The 24365-nt window shown below is 36.4% G+C and overlaps 1 protein-coding gene across 1 annotated transcript in view; it reads right to left on the bottom strand.

Annotated features, from left to right (window-relative positions):
• The window catches only part of LOC126820650 (serine/threonine-protein phosphatase 4 regulatory subunit 4), a 197375-nt gene that overhangs the window by 79376 nt on the left and 93634 nt on the right, over positions 1 to 24365 (bottom strand). The window contains exon 8 of the mRNA XM_050548731.2: positions 7051 to 7172. Within this exon, the coding sequence (XP_050404688.1) occupies positions 7051 to 7172 (122 nt within the window). The remainder of the gene's footprint in view (positions 1 to 7050; positions 7173 to 24365) is intronic.

Genomic DNA, 24365 nt, shown 5'->3' with positions numbered 1-24365 from the left:
TTATAAACAATGCATTTATATATCTGTACGGCTTGTTTTCAGATCCCATAATCAAATATTGTATCTTTATAATATGTAAACATTGTTAGAAAAAAAAAGAGAGAAAAAAAAAACCTGCATCGATATTGCATAATATCGGACCCATATTTATCTTTGCTATTCGGACCAACCCAAAGGAAATGAAATGAAATGAAATAGGGTTTAACGTCCTACTGTTCTGCTCCTATACTGGGCTAATGAAGACGGGCATACGCCATACAGTGTGCTATGAGGGAAATTTTGCCCGGGCAGCGGCACTATCGCCTACTCTTATATCGAATTCCAACTGCCAAGGGATCTTTTACGTGCATTCCAATGTTTACACGGGACCTCGGTTTTTCGTCTCATCCGAAGGACTAGACAGCTGTCCTTGTCAGGCCCTCCGTCCTGCATCACTGACAAGGGGAAACCACGTCGGAAAATTAGGATGAACTTTCTCGGCTAGCGAGCCAGCGCCTTACCCAACTAGCCACCGTGGCTCCCTCAACCCAAAGGACCACACGGACCAATTAAATTACATTATAAGGCTTGACTTATTCATTTTAAAAATATAATACAGACAATATGTTATTAATGATTAAATCACTATACAAAGAGGCGAACAATTTATAGGTGAGTATATACATAACTTAAGAATATCCGCTGCCGGTAAGTACATATTAGCAAATATATATCTTTATTACATCAATTTAATTGTTTTTCTTTGATGTGCTTTATGATGAAACAATACCACGGGTAAGTACATAACACTTTATTATTTCAAAGAAAACGTATGCATATTAAAACAAACACAATTATCAATTTATTTAAACAACAATTAAAACAACAATTAAAACAACACTGGTTCGAGTAGTCCAGTACTAATGTCTTGCATTTTGCTCGAAAATACAGAATAACTGTTTGGTAAGATAAGATTATGATTTCAGTGTTCAACTCTTTACTATTTGTAAAATAATTACTTATTTCCATGCAAACTTGGATCATTTTGAAATTGAACCTTATTTTACTTGCCAAAAGCCTCGAATAGTGTATCAATTGTAGCCGTGTTTAAGAATTATCACAGCTGCAAATATTGCAGCTAGTAACACGTGTGAGTACAGATACATACAAATTAATCGTTGTTTTAACTGATTTTCTTTGATGTGGTTCATGATGAAACAATGCCACGGGTAAGTACATAACATTTTATTATTTCAAAGAAAATGTATGCATATTAAAACAAACACAATTATCAATTTATTAAAACAACAATTAAAACAACACTTTATTATTGATTCGAGTAGTCATATTAATACAAACGCAATTATTAACTTATTAAAACAACACTTTATTATTGGTCCGATTGGTCCTTTTGTATGGTCCGAGTAGTCTTTTTGTTTCGTACGAGCGGTCTATTAGTTGGTCCGAGTGGTCATGCATTCGTACAAAAGAATGGAATCATTCAGAAAGTGTAGGCTACTCAAAATAACGGAGTGAAGGCGCAAATTACATGTAACACACTCATGGACATTGTATAAATATATGACATGCGCATGTAATGTAAACGTATGTGTGTGTGAAATGGCTTTATTCAATATCCGCTTCCACCGAAATGAATTGGGCGACATTTGAAGTAGATGTATATTGTCACAGCGGAGATTTGTCGCCGAGTAACACAGAGTAAGAATATAGTCGCAATCTTCAAGAAGGATTGTGATATCTGCCACAAATTAGACCAAAATAACTACTTCATTAGTGGTAAAACTGGTAAGAAATATTCCTGTCGCACGGGCTATAATTGTTTAAGTAGAAATATAGTCTACCTATTAACATGCTCTCTCTGCAAAAAACAATACGTAGGAGAAAGCAAACGTGCTTTTTCTAAACGGATAAAGGAACACTATGCAGATATTAGACACAGCAGGCCAAAGCCGGTCGCTTTACACTTCAACTTAGATAAACATACGAGTAGGAATGTCATGATTAAAATAATAGAGCTTTTTAAGACTGACCCAGAAAATGGCAAAAACGATGCCGTAAGGAAAGCCAATGAATTCAAATGGATTCACACTTTAAGAACATTCGCACCGGATGGCATTAACGATAAGATGTAGTCCCGAGGGGTCCCCCACTTTATTGTTTACTCTTTTTCCCCACTGACCCCTTTGCACTACAATCTTTAAATTCCGTTAGCTATTTCTCTCGTGTGCACCTTTACTTTTGGAACTCGTATTATCGACTCAGCTCAAAACACCTGGCACACTGCCAGCACTAGGCCATAGAGATATCCCATGACGTCACAATAGGGACGTTCACTACTATTCCTACTTTTGAAAATGAAGCACATCTGTGGAATTTGCAGGGAGATTTTCACGCGCTCATACAACTTGAAGCGGCACTACCGTAGCTTTCACATCCAGCTTAAAGGGTCTATCCCGATTTGAACAGAGCCTCAAAAATAAAAATCCGAGTACGTATGAAATTTAAGCACCAAAATATAGGAGTGGTGTATTTAGTTTGTCTCAAAATTTCAGCTCAAAATATTGAGTCGTGTGGACGTGCACGTCGAAATTGCTTATCCGGTCATGTAATCGTTTTAAGATTTCGGGTCAATTGTTTCGTTGGATGACCTGAGATTCGATTCCCGTTCCTTTAGAGGTCTATACTGTGAATGACCCACGTGCTATACTTGATAACGAAAAGTAAATTTCACCTAAACATTATCTTTATAAAATAAAAGTCTGGTTTTATCAGACACCAAATAATACTCCTTGGGACACAGATCTCCATTTAAGTTGTTTGAAAACATATCATATATACTGAGTTAGTTGCTCGGCCCTAAGTTAGAGGATTTTAAGCTATTTTTACACAAAAATAAGCAGTTTTATTCTCCAAAATATTATCCGGATTGGCCCTTTAAGTTCTGGTGTAAATTGTGCAACCAAAATTACAAAAGGTTGGATGATCTTACCCGTCACCAGAAAACTAAACACCAAGTTGATATCTTGGACACCGCTGTGAAACAAAGCATCGGTCATCTTTCCCCTCAATGTGAGGAAAGTTGTTCAAGTAATAGCATCAAAACCAGGGTTGCTACTATTACGGACAACGGAGGTAAAATATGACAGTTTGCCTTGTCCTATACCATTCCCAACCATGAGTAACTGGGAGGCCTTTTGTGAAGGAGTCGATCCTTGTCTCGAACTAGAGGCCTGGCCACTTTTTCGCACATTGAATCGCGATGATTTGGCAGAATCAAACATCAGCAAAGAAGACTGGTTTTTTTTACAACGTTTCAACAGAGAAACGCAAAAACAACTTTGTGAGCTCCTTGTTGAATTCAAGAAAGACTTTCCTAGAGCCACTTTTCAAAGTATGCGAAATAGTAGCGTAATTCTCAGCCTAACTCAAGGCAGAATATGAAAACAGGGACGAGTTCCCATTTAATCTAGCCGTGGTACCCCCACGGCGATAACTAATAAAAAATTAGTGCATACACGCCCTTAACCTAATAGAGTTATTTTTATTCCCTCTCTAGTTTAGAAAAGTTTAAACTTAAAGTTCAAAAGGGTTAGGAGCCTTGAGTCAATGCTAATTAGCATAATCATGACGGCAAATTTGCACACTTTTCGGAATAATCGACTCCGGTGCCAAAGATTGACTCCGGTCCATTTGTGACGTCACGTGCTCCGGTGCCCACCAAGACTATATATAGAGGGCCACCGCACATCCTCATTTAAGCCTGAAGAGTTCAAATAAGAACGAAACTAGTAGCTGAGAGAAATCTGGAAGGGCTGTTCGCCTACTCACAGATTTTTTACTACTATATAATTTAAAGTTTGGATTTTATAGCAGCCAATAATTGATGGATTATATCTAAGTTATAGACGAAGATGTAATGATACGTTTTAAACAAGAGCATCGGTACCGCTGCAATATACGTCCACATTCCTGGGGGGTCGGGGCATGCTCCAATATAAATAATTGCTGTCTTTACGGTATAAGAAATAAATAGCAAAGTTCCAGGATGATCCATTCAAAATTGCAGCCTGCAGACGATAAACACAAAAATTGGGTGTGGCTCTGCCCCTGGGGGTGGGATATGGAACAATATAAATAGTTACAACCTATGGTGGATAATGCTAATTTGATAAAAATATATTAATAATTGTAACCTGTAGATTTTTTACAGACAAAATATTAATAAAAATAAGTTTAACAAAGGCTATCAGAAAACACTCACAAAAACCCGAATTTTACATGGGAGACAACTCTTTAAAGCATATCACGCCGAATTTTACATGGGAGACAACTCTTTAAAGCATATCACGCCAGTTTGACATTGTTAGACGGAGTTATCTCCTCCGAACCAAGTGAAACCGAAGTCTGAAATTAAATCCCAATCTGACAAAAGTACTTAATATTCTTAAAAGACAAATTATTAATAATAAATTTGGTACTAAATTATAATAACGAATGACACCCAAACATAAGACTTTTTAAAAATGTACATCCTGAAAACGCACATGTACTTGCAGTTACATGAATTTATAATTTATTTAGTGTGAGAGAGAGAGAGAGAGAGAGAGAGACATTGTCATTGCAGTACCAAAAGGTCTTTAGCAGTGGGAGGAAAGGGGGAGAAAACGGTGGTTTGAAACGTCAACAAATAACCGGTATAAATACTTCTAACACTTACAAAGCGTTCTGAAAAATAAGTTGAACAAAGGCTCTCAGAAACCACTCACAAAAACCCGAATGTTACATGGGTGACAACTATTTAAAGCATATCACGTCAGTTTGACATTGTTAAATGGAGTTTGACATTGTTAAATGGAGTTATCTCCCCAAAATCGGGCATACACCCAAAAGAAAAGGGACCAACCTCAGGGTATAAGGAATATGTATTTTAAGTTTCAAGATGATCGATTTAGAATTGTGGCCTGTAGGCGACACACAAAAAGAAAATTGGCATGGCTCTGCCCCTGGGGGTTGGGCATGTAGGGCCTACTCCAAATGATAAGGATGTTCCAAATGATAGGAATGTTCCTTAGGGTACAAAGAATAAGTATATAAAGTGTGGCTCTGCCCCTGGGGGTTGGGCATGTACCCCAAACGATAGGGATGTTCCTTAGGGTACAAAGAATGTGTATGCAAGATTATAAGTTAAGAAATGTGGCCTGTAGACGACAAACAAACAAATACTAGAAATGGGCGTGGCTCTGCCCCTGGGGGTCGGGCATGCACCAAAAACAATAGGGATCTTCCTTGGGGTATAAGGAATAAGTATACCAAGTTTGAAGAAAATCCAGTAAGAATTGCGCCCTGTAGGCGACACAAAGACACACGAAAAGAAAATGGGAAATGGGCGTGGCTCTGCCCCTGGGGGTTGGGCATGTACCCCAAACGATAGGGATGTTCCTTAGGGTACAAAGAATGTGTATGCAAGATTATAAGTTAAGAAATGTGGCCTGTAGACGACAAACAAACAAATACTAGAAATGGGCGTGGCTCTGCCCCTGGGGGTCGGGCATGCACCAAAAACAATAGGGATCTTCCTTGGGGTATAAGGAATAAGTATACCAAGTTTGAAGAAAATCCAGTAAGAATTGCGCCCTGTAGGCGACACAAAGACACACGAAAAGAAAATGGGCGTGGCTCTGCCCCTGGGGGTTGGGCATGCACCCCAAACGATAGGGATGTTCCTTAGGGTACAAAGAATGTGTATGCAAAGTTTCAAGATTATTAGTTAAGAAATGTGGCCTGTAGACGACAAACAAACAAATACTAGAAATGGGCGTGGCTCTGCCCCGGGGGGTCGGGCATGCACCAAAAACAATAGGGATCTTCCTTGGGGTATAAGGAATAAGTATACCAAGTTTGAAGAAAATCCATGAAGAATTGCGCCCTGTAGGCGAACCACAGACACACACACACACACACACACACACACACACACACACATACATACATACACACACACACACACACAGACAGGGGCGACGGCATAATACGTTCACATTATGAATGTGGACGTATAAAAATTGTAAGTTGTTCATTGTTGCATACATTTTGGCCGAATGTACAGTGCGTTAGAAAAAAATCCTAACCGATACAGAATGCCGGTAAATGTTTTCCCGAGATTACCTAACTCATTTTGCTGTTATTCAAACCGGCCTGTACATTATACATGTACACGTTTTCGCGGCAGCATTACTGTATTACAACTCCTTCATTTAATTATAGACAATATTATTTCGACCCTAGCTTCTCGCGAATTCTTTGCGGGAAGCATGGCAAAACACGATGTAACGTATCTCGGGAAATTCAACGGCTCATCTAACAAATGAACGCCCTTGATAATTGAACGGGAAGTCCATTTTTAAACGTATCTCGGGAAATTCAACGGCTCGTCCAATAAATGAACGTCATAGATAAGTGCATGGGTAGTCCATTTTTAAACGCATCTCGGAGAAACTAAAGCCGTTGCCATTAATCTAAAACATATTACTAATTAAACCATTTTTGTTATTCTTCAACGATTTTTATCAATTATCAAACACGGTTTTGAAGTTAAACAGTATGAATAGTAACCAACGCTAAAAAACCCATATTAAATGATACCATATTTGTAGTGATAACTCTGGCAGTAATTATCAGAAATCGTTAGAAATCAATAGGCTTCTTTGTCTCATGACCTTAAATACTGTGTATAAATCTAAAGTCAATCGAATAATAACTTTAGCCTCCCCAAGATATTTCAAAGTGATCAAGGAACATGACTCTGACAGTAATTATCGGATATCATTGAAAATCAATAGCAATTGTGGACGCCGGACAGACGGGGGCGACGACAATATACGACCACATTTCAATGTAGGCGTATAAAAATGAATACTACCGGTACATGTTGAAAATGCTATCATTGTTTAGTCAAAATCTTACCACAATAAAGCTAAAATAAACATCCTGGGATTATAAAAAAACATAAGTCTTATAAGTAGAAATGTCTTTGAAATATAAATGACTTACCATTATCAAGTAAAGTAAGAATATTAACAACAGTTTCCAGACCAATAATGCGAACATAACTCTCTTCATCATTGGTTAACTCTACCAGTTCTGGTAATATTGCACTCTTTGTAGCTTCTAACCTAAATTATATAAGTCATCAAGACAGCATGTTATGTATTGGTAATGGCATTAGGCGTTCTAGAAAAATTAAACATACTTCTCCTCATGCACAATATCATCACTATTCATTAGATTAGATGTTCATAAAATAGGTTTAAATGATTTTAAAGATACGTTCCTATGTACAAACAGGGTGATTTGATGATGTATTTGGACTAAAAACATATTCAAACTAATACTAATTAATCTGTCAAAATTTTTGCTTCAAATCCTTCTCAAAACACTGTTTAAAAGAGGTCATGTTTGTGTCATGTGACTTAGCTGACGAACTACCTAGCAACGGGTGCGAAGTCTGAAGAGAATTCATTGCATACACAAGACGATGTTGTCTTTAATCGCTATTCATTTATCATAAATATTGAAGCCTAATTAAATTCTCAGATTATCCACTGCCCAAGTCTTTTTCCGTGATTTTTATCTCAGCAAGTGTTGTACGTCTAAGTCTCCATAAAGTTTATTAACATGTACATCATCAAGTGATCAATCTCCGCGTGCAACCATTGACGTCACGCGTGGACTGATAAAATATACAAGGAAGACCCAGAATTCTACGACGATTTTATACCATATCTGGTGGATGTATTCGAAGAAAATATGTGGTAGTTAAAACTGTACATTAATAGTTACGTGTTCAACATATGTTCCCAGATTTCATTTTATAAATTAAATTGCTAATCAATATAATACGAGGACGTATTAAAAACAGTGAGGAGGATATATAACTGTGCTGGTTATATTAAAAATGGGTTCCTGCGTACAAACTGGGTGATTTAATGGTATATATGGACTAAAAACATATTCAAACTAATTAATTTGTCATAATTTTGCTTCAAATCCTTCTCAAACATTGTAATTGCGAAGGAATGTCCAGCTATAAAAATTCGATCAAACCAGGTCATGTTTACGTCACGTGACTTACCTCTCTTGGAAGTCAGACTAGAATTTATTGCATACATAAGACAATGTTGTCTTTAATCGCTTACTATTTATTACAAATATCGAATCTTAATTAAATTCTCGGATTATCCACTACCCACGTCTTTTTCCGTCATTTTTATCTCAGAAAGTGTTGTATGTCTAACTCTTCATAAAGGTTATCATCTTGTACATCAAGCGCTCAGTGTTCGCGTGTGACCTTTGACATCAAGCGTGCAGAAATTCCTAATCGTCGGGCTGTTGATTAGGGGAACCCTTACATTTTTGTCCTGTATACGATCCATGAGTGTTTATCGGGGAATCAAGTATTTTTCTAGTAAGATTGGATATCTCTACTTTCCATATATACCAAAATTACCATACTTTTATTGGAAATAACCACCCGATAAAAACTTGTCTGGGAACCCATCTTTAAGTAACAACTCATTAAGTAATTATCAGAAAATCATTAGAATTTGTTTGGCCCATGCTAACGTTTAGTATACTAAACATTTAATACCATGGATTTAGCTGTTCAAGTTACCAAAAATCGTTGAAAATCAATATACTTGTTCGTCCCAAGACCTTAAACTTTGCGTAAATGGTGTATAAATATAAAATCAATCAAATGATAACTACGGTCTCTAAAGCATCCACAAGATTTTTCAAAGTGATCAAGGGCCATAACTCTGGCAGTAATTATCAGAAATCATTGAAAATCAATAGGTTTCTTTGTCTCATCACCTTAAACACTGTGTATAAATTTAAAGTCAATCGGATATTAACTTTAGACTCTAAAGCGTCCACAAGAATTTTCAAAGTGAAAATCAATAGGTTTCTTCGTCTCATCACCTTAAACACAGTGTATAAATTTAAAGTCAATCGGATATTAACTTTAGACTCTAATTTTCAAAGTGATCAAGGACCATAACTCTGGCAGTAATTATCGGAAATCGGTGAAAATCAATAGACTTCGTCTCATGATGACCTTAAACACTGTGTATAAATTTAAAGTCAATCGAATATTAACTTTAGCCTCTAGAGCTTGTGGACGGCGGACCGCCGGGGGCAACGACAATATATGACCACATTTCAATGTGGGCGTATAAAAAGTAAAGTCATCACATTGAATCCTGTATACATGTAAACCCCAAGGACAATAATTATTCTATTTCTTCAAAACATTGTGTGTGTGTGTGCTATTGAAAGGTGACTATAGCCAAGGGTGAAATGTTAATTTATTATAAACCCTTATTGTGTATAAAACTGTTATAGATAGAAAGTAACTGCCAATATGGCCTGTCTGGTGAACATGCCAACCATATGATTAATCTATTAATTGCTTTATTTACCAGTGTTTTATTTCTTATATTGTAAATTGTTACATCAATATATGCTAGTTTATGTCAACACTTGATCTTGACAAGTGGTTAGAAGTAATTCCATATAAATATGTGATTGTACTCGATACTTCAGTCTTTTAGGTTTATCCGACTTAGTAGCATAAGGTAGGCCTACTAGTCGGTTATCTACAGTCCTGTAAGTGTATGTAGATAATTATTATTGTAAGTTTCCAGTATTAAAGATTTGATGAACCATGAGTGTTTTTCAGGGAATCCAGTATTTTCTAGAAAGATTGGATATTTCTACTTTCCATATCGTTGGACTCTGTTAAATCTGACATCATACGGGATCGTTGCAATATGTAGGATTACGCAGAGTGTCGGAATACTCAGTTTTCTCAAAGCTGGAAGTATTATTGTAACTTCGAAAACCGGAAGTATTATTATAATGTAGCTTTGAATTCCCAGAACGTTATCCCTTTAAAAATGATAAACCTTTCTGTACATTCAAAATTTTATTACATTAATTTGTATTTCATTTAACATGGGTAGGCATTTTGAATAGGTCAATTTATCTTCTTCATCGTCTTCAGTTGATCGCACACTTGTCTTTGGTGTCACGTGTTCATCGATAATCTGTCGTTCTATGTCCTGGTCGTTGTCACACGGTTCGGATAGATCCGTAGTGTGAACAAACTTAGGTATTCAAGTTCAATCGACATGCGCAACGAATGTTTCCAACAGGTGCTAGGAATAATTTTACGACTGTGAATAATTCGTGGGAAAATACATGGGTATTCTTGAGTATTTGTCACAACTGTCTTACAAAGAAAGTAATCAACAAAGACCTACGCAAGCAAGTTTTAATCTGACTGATAATTGATTGGTGATTGCTTGTTAATCTTTTGTGGCTTCACACCCACCGATTGAAGGCCGGATTATACAGTGTTGATTCAATGAAAATCATGTGACGGAACGGCTGATTGATATCGTAATTCGGAATATTCAGAGTACGGATTACTCAAAGATTTTTTGGCTGAAATAATAAGGAAATAAATTGGGACATGAAAATGATGTCGGATTCATGGTTCAACAAAGTTAAACAAGGGCCATAACTCTGGAAGTAATTATTGTAAATTGCTGAAATTCAATAGGCTTCATCGTTTCACTAATTTAAATGATGCATATAAATTTTACAAAGATCGGATGATCACTTTTGGCGTTAGAGCATTCACAAGGTTCAATACATTCTAAACATCTGAGACACGCTACCTGCAGAGAAGTATCTCAGACACAGTCAATAGCCATGATATCCATATCACGTGATCTACACATCATAGGTCATGATATTGACGTCAATGGGTCATGAGGTCAACAACACGTTACATTGTAAACAATAGGTTTATCTTCAGCATTGTTTCCTTTGCACCCACAAAGACTATATAATTTGTCCAGTCCCACCATGTTCTCTCTTCTTCCAATGATTTTTCACAAAAATAACATCTACAACTTATAGAATTGACGTCGACTTCAATGACAGCGTCTGCGAATGGTTGTTCATAGAGGCAATAATGCATATGAATTTCACAAAGATCGGATGATAACTTTTGGTGTAATAGCGTTCACAAGGTTCAACAAAGTGAAACAAGGCCCATAATGAACAGAAATTATTGAAATTAAATAGGCCTTTTCACCTCACTAATGTAAACCACATATATCAATTTTAAAACAATCGGATATTAACTTTTGGAGTTACAGCGTTCACAAGAAATTGTGGACGACAGACGGACGAACAGTAGATATTGCTTGTGTGATAACTGATATATTTCATAATCTACTGCAATATCTCCTTAGGAGATATCGCTTTACATGAATTTGATTGGTCTGTTGAAAAGGAACTACTTTTTATACGCCCACATTGAAATGAATTTGATTGGTTAGTTGAAAATGAACTACTTTTATTTATTTTCAAAGAACAGTTCATTTCTTAATAAAAGTAACTTTTTTTTTTATTAAAAATGTACTATTGTTATTTAATTGACCTTGATGGAAACACTGGGCCAATATAAAGGACTTTGCAATGGTTGAATTTTTGTCGAAAAATGATGTATCACTACGCCGTAATGTAATCAGGTTCAGTGAAAGTGAAATCAATAGCAAAAAATTATATTTATTTATTTGTGCATGTAAGAAAGGATTGAGTGATAAATAAAATCTCCTACTCATTAAGTAATTATCAGAAAACCATTAGAATTTGTTTGGTTTTTATAAAGTTCTGCCCCATGCTAACGTTTAGAATACGAAACTTTTAACATCATGGATTTAGCAGTTCAAGTCATAAAGATTCATTGAAAATCAATATACTTGTTTGTCTCAAGACCTTAAACACTGTGTATCAATTTAAAGTCAACCGGATATTAACTTTAGCCCCTAGCTAGAGTCCACAAGATTTTTCAAAGTGATCAAGGGCCATAATTCTGGCAGTAATTATTGAAAATCGCTGAAAATCAATAGGCTTCTTCGTCTCATGATCTTAAACACTGTGTATAAATTTTAAAACAATCGGATATTAACTTTTGGAGTTACAGCGTTCACAAGAAATTGTGGACGACAGACGATCAATCGGATATTAACTTTAGCCTATAGAGCCAGAGCCTATTGACGCCGGAGCAACGGACTGCCGGCTGGGGGCGACAACAATATACGACCACATTTCAATGTGGGCGTATAAAAAGTAGTTCCTTTTCAACAGACCAATCAAATTCATGTAAAGCGATATCTCCTTGGAGATATCGCAGTAGATTATGAAATTTTTCACACAAGCGATATCTACTGTAGAATGTATTATTGGGTGATAAAGGATATGAACTGGTGTATATTGTAAACTAAGTGGAGTATACTGGATATTAACTGGTGTTTATTGCATATTTTCTTGGTTATATTCTCTTTACCTATATACACGGATCCATTTACTAGATTTGTTGTGTATTACTTGCAATGTATGTGTGGTGTCTGTGGGTTTGTCTAATCATCATGAAATGGATAATCGAGACTATGTTTTGTATTGTACCGACTTTAGTAATGATGATCAAGGCTAGGCCGAAAATTCAATCGCTAAAATCTTGGTTCAGATTGGATCAATTTCAAGACTGAAATTTTCAGCAAATTCCCTTTACATTATCTAGTTTTTAACAATTATAGTGAGACCTGCCAGCTCTTTATCTAATCTCCCATAATATAGCAGGCAGATCGAGTTCATCTCAGGGGGATTTTATGGACTCCTCCTTACCACTTCACAGTCAGAAGGGACGATCTCAAAATTTCACCATTATTGAGATACAGTCTCTGGGTGATTTTTGACCAAATTTGCAATTTCTCAGGTCATTTTGTAAGAGATGGACAGAGAACAAGCTAAAAAATAAAATAAACCAGCGGCTGCCAGGCAGGATACGCCCACATTTTCGAGAGATGGATAGAGAACAAGATAAAAAGAAAGTGATTTTTCCTACAATCAAGGGTCATAATTCTGGAAATTACAATTCGATATGCGCAAATATCAAAAGGAACCAAGATCTTTGGGTTATAAACTTACATTTCAAGTTTCAACAAAATCGGATCAAAATTGTGACCTCTATAGGGTCTACATCCTTGATATACCATATTTTTATGCTATTTGAGAACGAGGGGTGGCCATTTTGTCTGTCAGTTTTGGGTCGATTTTCACAAAATTCGAACTCAGTCGTCCTTATGGTGTAACGGTGATATAATAATACGATTTTGTAAATCAGATAAAAATTATCACCTCTATAGGGTCCACAAGCTAAAAACTCGATTTTTCATACAATCAGGGGACATAATTCAGGAAGTAACGGTACGATAAGTGCGAATATCGAAAGGAACTGAGATCTTCGGGTTATAAACTTACATTTCAAGTTTCAACAAAATTGGATAAAAATTGTGACCTCTATAGGGTCTACAACCTATTTTTACTCTATTTGAGAACGAGGGGCGGCCATTTTGTCTGTCAGTTTTGGGCCGATTTTCACGAAATTCGAACTCAGCCGTCCTTAGGGTGTAACGGTTATATAATAATACGTTTTTTTAAATCGCATAAAAATTATGACCTCTATAGGGTCCACAAGATAAAAACGCGATTTTTCGTACAATCAGGGGCCATAATTCAGGAAGTTACGTTCCGATATGCGCAAATATCGACAGGAACCAAGATCTTTGGGTTATAAACTTACATTTCAATTTTCAACAAAATCGGATAAAAATTGATGTCCCCCGCCGAAATCCCAAAATAAATAGATGACACACATTAAATAATCGCATTTTTTCAAAAGTATCAAGCAATCAAACTATACACTAAGTTTCATCACTCTCTATCAGATAGAATCAAGATTATCTTGTCCCAAAGCATTGACCAATGAAATTGATTAGCTCTGCTTAGCTTCAAATGAAATGAAATGAAATGGGGTTTAACGTCCTACTGTTCTGCTCCGAACTGGGCTAATGAAGACGGGTGCTTAGCTTCAGCTCGAAATGTTAATCATTGAACTCAGTCAAGACATTCACCTAATGAACATCTACATCAAGTCTAAACATTCTACCTCAATTAAAAGCAGAGTTGTTATGTTCCGAAGTCTTGACCAATCAAATTGCTTATCGCTCATTAGCCTAAGCAGAAAATTCTCACCATCGAAATTAGTCATGGTAATGATATAATAAATCTATATTCGGAGTTCCATTGCTCTCACTTCATTATAACCAAACTTATCGTGCCTCAAAGCATCAACCAATCAGATTGCTTATTTCTGCTTACTGTAAGCAGACAATGTTCATCATAGAACTCCGTCAAGGCATTCACCTAATGAAGGCCTACACCAAGTATAAACATTCTACCTCAATTAGAAGGAGAGTTATTGTGTTTCAAAGTCTCGACCAATCAAATTGCTTATCGCTCTGCATACCCTCAGCAGAAAATATTCATAATTGAATTTAGTCAAGGTATTGATGTATATCAACCAATCAAATTGCTTATCTCTGCTTACCTTAAGCCGAAAATTCTCATCTTCGAACTCCATCAAGGCATTCACCTAATAGACACCTATACCAAGTGTGAACATTCTAACTCGATTAGAATGAGTATTGTGTTCCAAAGTCTCGACCAATCAAATTGCTTATCGCTCTGCTTACCCTGAGCAGAAAATGCTCATTATCAAACTTAGACAAGGTATTGATGTAATGAAACTATACAATAAGTTTCATCACTCTCACTTAATTAGAACTAAAGTTATCGTGTCCCAAAGCATCAACCAATCAATTTGCTTATCTCTGCTTACCCTAAGCCGAAAATGCTCATCTTCAAACTCCATCACGGCATTGACCTAATAAACACCTACACCAAGTTTGAACATTGTAGCTCAATTAGAAAGAGAGTTATTGTGTCCCAAAAAGTGTGACGGACAAACAGACGGATGGACGGACAGATGGACGAACCCATTTTAATAGTCCCATGCTTTCTTCGAAAGGTGGATGACAAAAACACAATTTTTCGTACAATCAGGGGCCATAATCCAGGAAGTTACGGTCTGTTATGCACTAATATTGAAAGGAACCAAGATCTTTGGGTTATAAACATACATTTCAAGTTCCATCAAAATCGGATAAAAATTGTGACTTCTATTTGTGTAGAAGGTGCAACCATTTTGTCTGGCAGTTTCGGTTAGATTTTTACAAAATTCGAACTAAACCTTCATTGATGTGTATCAGTGATATATTTACACAGTTTATAAAATTGAATACAAATAGTGACTTCTAGCGGGTCCACAAGCTAAAAATGCGAATTTTCGAAAAGTCAGTGGCCATAATCCAGGAAGTTATGTTCGGATATGTGCAATCATCGCACGAAAGGATCCGAGATCTGTGTGATATAAACAAAGTTTCATCAAAATGGGATCAAATTTGTGACCTCTAGAGGGTCCACAAGTCCACAACCTTGATGTACCATACTTTTAAACTATTTGCGTACAAGGGGCGGTCATTCTGTCCAAAAGTTTTGGTTCGATTTTCACGAAATTCATACTTAACCTACATTATGTTGTGACGGTGATATATTCAAAAGGTTTTTAAATCTGATAAAAATTGTGACCTCTAGAGGGACCACAAGCTAAAAACACAATTTTTCGTACAATCAGGGGCCATAATTCAAAAAGTTACAATCCAACGTGTGAATATCGAAATGAACCAAGAGCGTTGGGTTATAAACTTGCATTTCAAATTTGATCAAAATCAGATGAACATTGTGACCTATAGAGTGTCCACAAGCTAAAAACGTTATTTTTCACACAATCAGCGGCCATAATCCTCGAAGTTATGGTCCGATAAATGCCAATTTTGAAAGGAACCAAGATCTTTGGGAGATATACCTATATTTCAAGTTTCGTCAACATCAGATAAAATTGTGACCTGTAGAGTGTCTTGACGAACTGGGGCGATGACAATAGAAGTCCACATGGAAATGTGGGCGTTTAAAAATGGTGGTGATTGGTGATTTTAGTGGGGGTCTTCCTTGCCCCAATGTGAAGATCATAAAGTCGCATCTATCCTCTGAGAGTAATGATCAGCAAAATTGTAACATATGGCGAATAAAACACAACTACTGCTAAGATTAGAACCATTAGATCTATTTTTTATGACGCGGGGTTAGGTCAAAACAGCGAAAAGGTTTTATGCACAGCTTGACACCCTCTATCAAAAAATCTCTATGAAATGGCCAACTACTTTCATCCAGCTTTCTCCGTTTCTTCACCAAATCATACTCCCGTGCTCACTGGTAGTAACTGTAAACCCACTCGAGCAAAACTAATCTTTTTGATGAGGTTTGGTATCCAATCCAAGATGGCCATGCCCGAGACCGCAAAAAATTGTGTTTTTTCCTTCATTTTTAGCCATAAAATGTGGTACATATCACAAATAAGAGCAAGAAAATAAATTCATAAAATTGACCAGCGGCTGCCAGGCAGGATACACCCACATTTTGCAAGAGATGGATAGAAGAGAAGAAGCTTAAAAACAAAGATAGGTTGCTAGGCAACGAAACATACACCCACAGCAGCTAAATCGTCCGAGCGGTCGACAAGGGTTGTTGCATATTTATTCCTTAGTAGGTAATTGGGGGCCTTTACAAGACAGTTCCATACAAGATTCTACAAACTGAAACAAGGGTCTCAAATCTGAAAGTAATTGACAGAAATTGTTGAAATTTGACAGGCTTTTTCGTTTTACTAATTTAAATAATGCATATAAATTTCATACAGATCAGATGATCACTTTTGTCATTCAAATGTTCACAAGGTTCACAACGCCATAACTCTAGAAATTATTGACGGAAATTGCTGAAATTCAATAGACCTCTGTTTCACAAATTTAAATGATGCATATAAATTTCATACATATCGCCATTATCGGATGATAACTTTCATCAATCGAGCATTAACAATGTTGAACAAAGTGAAACAAGGGGCATAACTCCAGAAGTAATAAACGGAAATTGCTGAAATTCAATAGGCTTTCTCGTTTCACTAATTTAAATGATGCATATAAATTTCATACATATCGGATGATAACTTTCATCAATCGAGCATTAACAAGGTTGAACAAAGCGAAACAAGGGCCATAACTCTTGAAATTATTGACAGAAATTGCTGAAATTCAATAGACCTCTGTTTCACAAATTTAAATGATGCATATAAATTTCATACATATCGGATGATACCGGGTGACACAAAAAAAGCGTTCATCACCTAAGCTTGAATAATGAAGAGGGGTCGTCAGGGACCTCCAGTGGTTCCAGCAGGATGTTGCCACACCCCACACCTCAAACGAATCATTGGCATGGCTACAGCAGCGTTTCCCTGACCGACTGATCAGCCGCAGGTGTGACCCGGAGTGGTCGCCGCATTCACCGGACTTGAACGCCCCAGATTTTTATCTGTGGGGAAACCTTAAGGACAGGGTGTATGGCAATAACCCCCAGACTATCCCTGATCTGAAGGCAGCAATCACAGCAGCAATAAAAGCGATCCAAAGGGAAGAATGTGGGAGGGTCATCGAGAACTTTGCCCGCCGGATCCAAATGTGCTTGCAGCACCGGGGAGCTCATTTAGAGCACATTTTTTGACCGCCAGTTAAACAAAGAGTTTTTGTGGTACAGACTTGAAACTTTGGAGATGTCTGCTACATAGACTTAACCTAATGTAGCTGTGTTAATCTAAATAAAATTTTGAGAGTTATTCGATTTTTATTGATGAACTTTTTTTTTGTGTCACCCTGTATCTTTCATCAATCAAGCTGAACAAAGTCAAACAAGGGCCACAACTCTAGAAGTAATAAACGGAAATTGCTGAAATTCAATAGGATTCTTCTCTTTACTAATTTAAATGACGCATGTAAATTTCATACAGATCGGCAGATAACTTTTGATGTAAGAGCATTCACAAGGTTCAATAAAGTGAAACAAGGGCCATAACTCTAGACGTTATACACGGAAATTGCTGAAATTCAATAGGCTTCATCGTTTCACTAATTAAATGCATATAAATGTCAGAAAGATCGGATAATAACTTTTGCCGTTAGAGTGTTCACAACGTTAAAGGGACAATAACATTCTTGCTGGCTTGACAGCTCCAAAAAATAAAAAATAGCCTTATTCTAAGTACTAGATATGTTAGTGTCCTACCTGTTGTGTAAATTATCCATTAAATCCTATTTTACTTGTCCAGAGGGTTCAAAAATATTTCTAAATCCAAGTCACATTTGAAAAGCTTCATGTCAGGCTTTTCAAATCATTTAGTTGAATTTTTCCAATTTTTTAGATTAGGTGTGTTAAGATGAAATTTGTATCATCAATTAATTGGAATATTGTAAAATAGTGGAATTTGTTGACCAGAATAAAGATTGGGACAATTTATTCAGTTACAACAAGAGTGGTATTGAGCCTTTAAACAAAGTGAAACAAGGGCGATAACTCTAGAAGTAATAAATGGAAATTGCTGAAATTCAATAGGCTTGTTCGTTTCCCTAATTAAATATTGCATATAAATTTCAACAAAGCGAAACAAGGGCCATAACTCTAGACGTAATTAATAAACGGACATTATTGAAATTAAATAGGCTTCTTCATCTCACTAATGTAAACAACATATATCAATTTTAAAACAACTGGATGATAACTTTTGGCGTTAGAGCATTCACAAGAAATTGTGGACGATGTACTGACGGAAGGACGGACTGACAGGGGCGACAGCAATATACGTCCACATTTCCATGTGGGCGTATAAAAACGATTTTTTGTACAATCAGGTGCCATAATCCAGAAAGTTATGGTCTGAAATGTGCAAATATCGACAGGGACTAAGATTGTTGGAATTTAAAGGTATGTTTTAAGTTTCATCAAAATCGAATAAAAATTGTGACCTCTAGAGGGTCCATAACCATTGTATTACATACTTATACACAATTTGCGTACAAAGAGCAGCCATTTTGTCGGGCAGTTTCATTTCGATTTTCCCGAAATTCCAATTCAACCTGGTGGAATGGTGATATATCTAAATGGTTTTTAAAATCCACAAGCTAAAAATGCAATTTTTCGACCAATCAGGGGCCATAATCCAGGAAGTTACGTTCGGATATGTGTGATTATCAAAAGGAACCAAGAACTTTATGATAAAAAAATATTTTTAAAAATCCACAAGCTAAAAATGCAATTTTTCGACCAATCAGGGGCCATAATCCAGGAAGTTACGTTCGGATATGTGTGATTATCAAAAGGAACCAAGATCTTTATGATAAAAACATATATTTAAAGTTTCATCCAAATATTCCAAATTAGATAAGCAGCGGCTGCCAGGCAGGTAAGCCCACATTTTGCAAGAGATGGATAGAGAACAAGCTAAAAACAAACGCGATTTTTTGTACAATCTGGTGCAATAATCCAGAAAGTTGTGGCCTGAAATGTGCAAATATCAAAAGGGACTGAGATCTTTGGGATATAAAGATATGTTTTAAGTTTCATCAAAATTGGATAAAAATTGTGACCTCCAGAGGGTCCACAACCTTCGTATTACACACTTCTACACAATTTGTGTACAAAGAGCGGCCATTTTGTCGGGCAGTTTCATTTAGATTTTCCCTAAATTCGAATTCAACCTTCATTATGGTGGAATGGTGATGTATTAAAACGTTTTTTTTGTGACCTCTAGAGAATCCGCAAACTAAAAATGCGATTTTTCAAACAATCAGGGGCCATAATCCAGGAAGTTAATTTCAGGTATCCGCAATTATCAAAAGGAACCAAGATCATAGTGTGTAATGGTGAAATATTCACACGTTTTTTTTAAATTGGATAAAAATTGTGACCTCTACAGGCACCACAAGCTAAAAACGTGATTTTTTTCGTACCATCAGGGGCCATAATTCATGAAGTTACAATCCGATATGCGCAAATATAGAAAGGAACCAAGATCTTTGGGATATAAACATGCATTCCAAGTTTCATCAAAATCGAATCAAAATTGTGACCTTTAGAGGGTCCACAACCTTGATATACCATATTTTACACATCAATGTTGTCCGGCAATTTTTATCTGATTTTCAACCATCATTAGGGTGTAGCGGTGATATACTAACATGTTTTTTTTAAACGCATAAAAATTGTACAATCAGGAAGTTACGTTCCGATATGCTCGAATATCGAAAGCAAACCAGACATTTGGGTTATAAACATGCACTTCAAGTTTCATCAAAATAGGATCAAAATTGTGACCTCTAGGGTGTCCACAAGCTAAAAATGTGATTTTTCGTACAATGCAAGTATCGATCAAAGTAAGGCCAAATGAAATACTTGCGACACTTCATACCAGCACAGTATGCAATGATGAGCCATTGTTGACATCTTTAGTTTTATTATCATGATTCTTGATAGACATATAACTATTGTGAGGACCATTGTTTATTTCATAGTTAATAAATTTGTTATTACTTATCAGAAACAATTCAAATTAAAAAATTCAATAGCCTAATTAGGTATTGTTCTAGTTTGTGATCTTGTAATATCAGAACACATTGAAAATATTTCGAAGAGGGGCCTCCGCATCGTACAGACTGTTCTCCAATTCTATGATTTTGATCATCATGCAACTGGCTTATTCCCTATTCCAATCAAAAGGTTTATCAGGTGGACTGTTGTACTTTAATGTCTGTCTGCACATGCATAGAAATGGTATTCACAAAAATCGCATTGAGAGACCTGAACTCTCAAACAGTGTGTGAATAAGGATTTAACAAGCAAACAGTGAGGCTGATGTCCCCCGCCGAAATCCAAAAATAAATAGATGACACATTAATTAATAGCACATTTATTTTTTTCAGAAGTATCAAGCAATCAAACAATACACTGAGTTTCATCACTCACTATCAGATAAAATCAAGATTATCTTGTCCCAAAGCATCGATCAATGAAATTTATAGCTCTGCTTAGCTTTAGCTTGAAATGTTAATCATTGAACTCAGTCAAGACATTCACCTAATGAACTTCTACATCAATTAAATGCAGAGTTGTTTTGTTCCAAAGTCTTGACCAATCAAATTGCTTATTGCTCCTTAGCCTAAGCAGAAAATTCTCACCATCAAACTTAGTCATGGTAATGATATATTCAGAGTTTCATCGTTCTGACTTCATTATAACCAAAGTTATCAGTGCCCCAAAGCATCAACCAATCAGATTGTTTATCTCTGCTTACCGTAAGCAGACAATGTTCATCATCGAACTCCAACAAGGCATTCACCTAATGAAAGCCTACATCAAGTTTGAACATTCTACCCCAATTAGAAGGAGAGTTATATTGTGTTCCAAAGTCTAGACCAATCAAATTGCTTATCACTCTACTTACCCTCAGCAGAAAATGTTCATTATCAAACTTAGTCAAGGTATTGATGTAATAAAGCTATACACCAAGTGCGCTCATTCTCACTTAATTGGAACTGAAGTTATCGTGTCCCTAAGCGTCAACCAATCAAATTGCTTATCTCTGCTTACCCTAAGCAGAAAATGCTCATCTTCGAACTCCATCAAGGCATTGACCTAATAAACACCTACACCAAGTTTGAACATTCTAGCTCAATTAGAAGGAGAGTTATTGTGTTCCAAAGTCTTGGCCAATCAAATTGCTTATCGCTCTGCTTACCCTGAGCAGAAAATGCTCATTATCGAACTTAGTCAAGGTATTGATGTAATGAAATGAAATGAAATGAAATGGAGTTTAACGTCCTACTGTTCTGCTCCTAACCTGGGCTAATGAAGACAGGCATACGCCATACAGTGTGCTATGAGGGAAATTTTGCCCGAACAGCGTCACTACGGCCTACTCATATTTTATAATACCAACTGCCAAGGGATCTTTTACGTCCCATCTGAACGACTAGAAACTATACACCAAGTTTCATCGCTATCACTTAATTAGAACAAAAGTTATCTGTCCAAAAGCATCAACCAATCAATTGCTTATCTCTGCTTACCCTAAGCAGAAAATGCTCATCTTCGAACTCCATCAAGGCACTGACCTAATAAACACCTACACCAAGTTTGAACATTCTAGCTCAATTAGAAGGAGAGTTATTGTGTCCCAAAAAGTGTGACAGACAGACGGACGGACAGACGATCCCATTTTAATAGTCCCCTGCTTTCTTCGAAACGTGGGGGACAAAAAATAACTGAGACCGGTAAGGATTTTGTAATGTGTATTCTTTCCTTTTTATGGCCCCTATGAGAGTCTTATGTTACCGGTAAGTCTAAATAGCAACGCACATGGCAACCGAAATAAGTTGCTGTGCGCGTGGCAAATTAGATAACAAGAGATCGGTAAGTATTTTGTACTGTTTATTCTTTCCTTTTTACGGTCTTGTATTACCACTATGTCTAAATAGCAACAAGCAAGGCAATTGAAAAAAAAAAAAAATTCAATTGCCTAGAGCTTTGGCTATATAGATGTACAGTGTGTCAAGCAAAATAATGATTTCTTCACAACTTGGATAATATTTTAAAGATATTTACCACGTCATTTTGAATAGTTATCGGCAACTCCAGTATCGGCAAAATGGCCACATATCGGCCAATTACCGATGTCAAAACCAATTATCGAACCATTATTACCTAAAGCACCTTAATTCGACCTTGATCGTTGAAGGCTCTCTTCTCTTACTTCTGTTCTTAGAAAGTTTGGCGCTTTTATTTAGCATCCCTTACCCTTTTGAGCAGGTAGTACTATGAGGCACATTTAACTTTGGTATCTGTATCATAAATGTAAATAATTTGTATCCATCATAATTTTCATCAAATATCAGTATGCTTGCTATCATAAAATTGGTTGTTTTGACCTCTCTTTTCCCTGTTGGCAGGTTTCACAATGCAATTGACCACTTTCCGGAAAAGTGGTTAATCTATGGTTTTGCTGTGGGCAAAGACTTCTTGACCCGGCACCACTTACTATCAGACAATTTCTCATATCACATTCATTCTTATTTTCATTTTTTTTTCTCTGTGTTTATTGCATTTTCATTTTCCTAAATTGCTACACTATGTAGCTATATGAGTATATGATGCAAGTCATTAGATATGTTTAAATGTAGTAAACATCATTGTGTTATGCAGTATTAGTAAATTACACTCTTTATTGATTCCTGGTTTACTCATGCGTATTTAGTTTTTCATACAACGGGTTGTTGTTCATTTGAACTTCTTCAGACAATGATATGATGTGAACATAGCTGATGCAATATTATTACAATCATTATCTATTCCTAGTAAAACCTGAATGCATTTTCAATTATGTGTTGTAATTCTATGTTTTCATCCCGCGGGTTATGGCTCATTTGAACTTGTTTAAACTTTGTTGAATTGGAACACATTTTATTTCTGACATCAACAGAGGGTGTCAATCTGTGCATAAAACCATTTTGATATTTTGACCTACCCCCGCATCATAGAAAATAGAGCTAATCTTGGCAGGTGTATGTTTTCTGTTCTATCCACCTTAAGTTACAATTTTGGTAATCATTACTCCCAGAGAATAGATGAGACTTTATGGTCTTCACATTGGGGCACAGGAAGACCCCCACTAACATCAACAATCACCACCATTTTCATCCAATCCCTAGACTCGCCACAATAGGTGGCTAAAAATTAACACAAAATGACTTGAAAATGGGAAAATGGGCCAAAAATCACCCGGAGGCTGTCTCTCATTAAAAGTAAATTTCTGAGATCGGTTCTTCTGGCTATGAAGTAGTCTGGAGGAGTCCATACCCCCCCCCTCCGAGATGAGCCCAATCTGCCGACCCCCACCTTCCCATCTTCTGCACGGATTTCTCGGCGAATGACTCTTAAAATCATTCATGTTTCAGTAATATCTTTTTTAAATATCTAATATTGAGATGGAAACTTCACCTTTACCAGTATGATATGAGTGAAATTACCTTTACAGATCTATTATTATTTAAACACCTCTGATACCACTTCCCTATGGTTTAATTGAGAAAAAAAAAATAATATATTCAATTTTATTATTTGGATTTTCCCCCCCCCCCCCAAGATGAACCCAATCTGCCGACCCTCACCTTGCCATCTTCTGCACGGATTTCTTGTGGAATGACTCTTAAAATCGTGCATGTTTCAGTAATATCTTTTTTAAATACCTAATATTGAGATGGAAACTTCACCTTTACCAGTATGATATGAGTGAAATTACCTTTACAGATCTATTATTATTTAAACACCTCTGATACCACAACCCTTTGGTTTAATTGAGAAAGTGATTTTTCCTACAATCAAGGGCC

The sequence above is a fragment of the Patella vulgata genome, chromosome 5 (genome assembly GCF_932274485.2).
Source record: "Patella vulgata chromosome 5, xgPatVulg1.2, whole genome shotgun sequence".
NCBI lineage: Eukaryota > Metazoa > Mollusca > Gastropoda > Patellidae > Patella > Patella vulgata.
The sequence above is the reverse complement of the archived record's forward strand: the minus strand, read 5'-3'. Positions and strand labels throughout refer to the sequence as shown.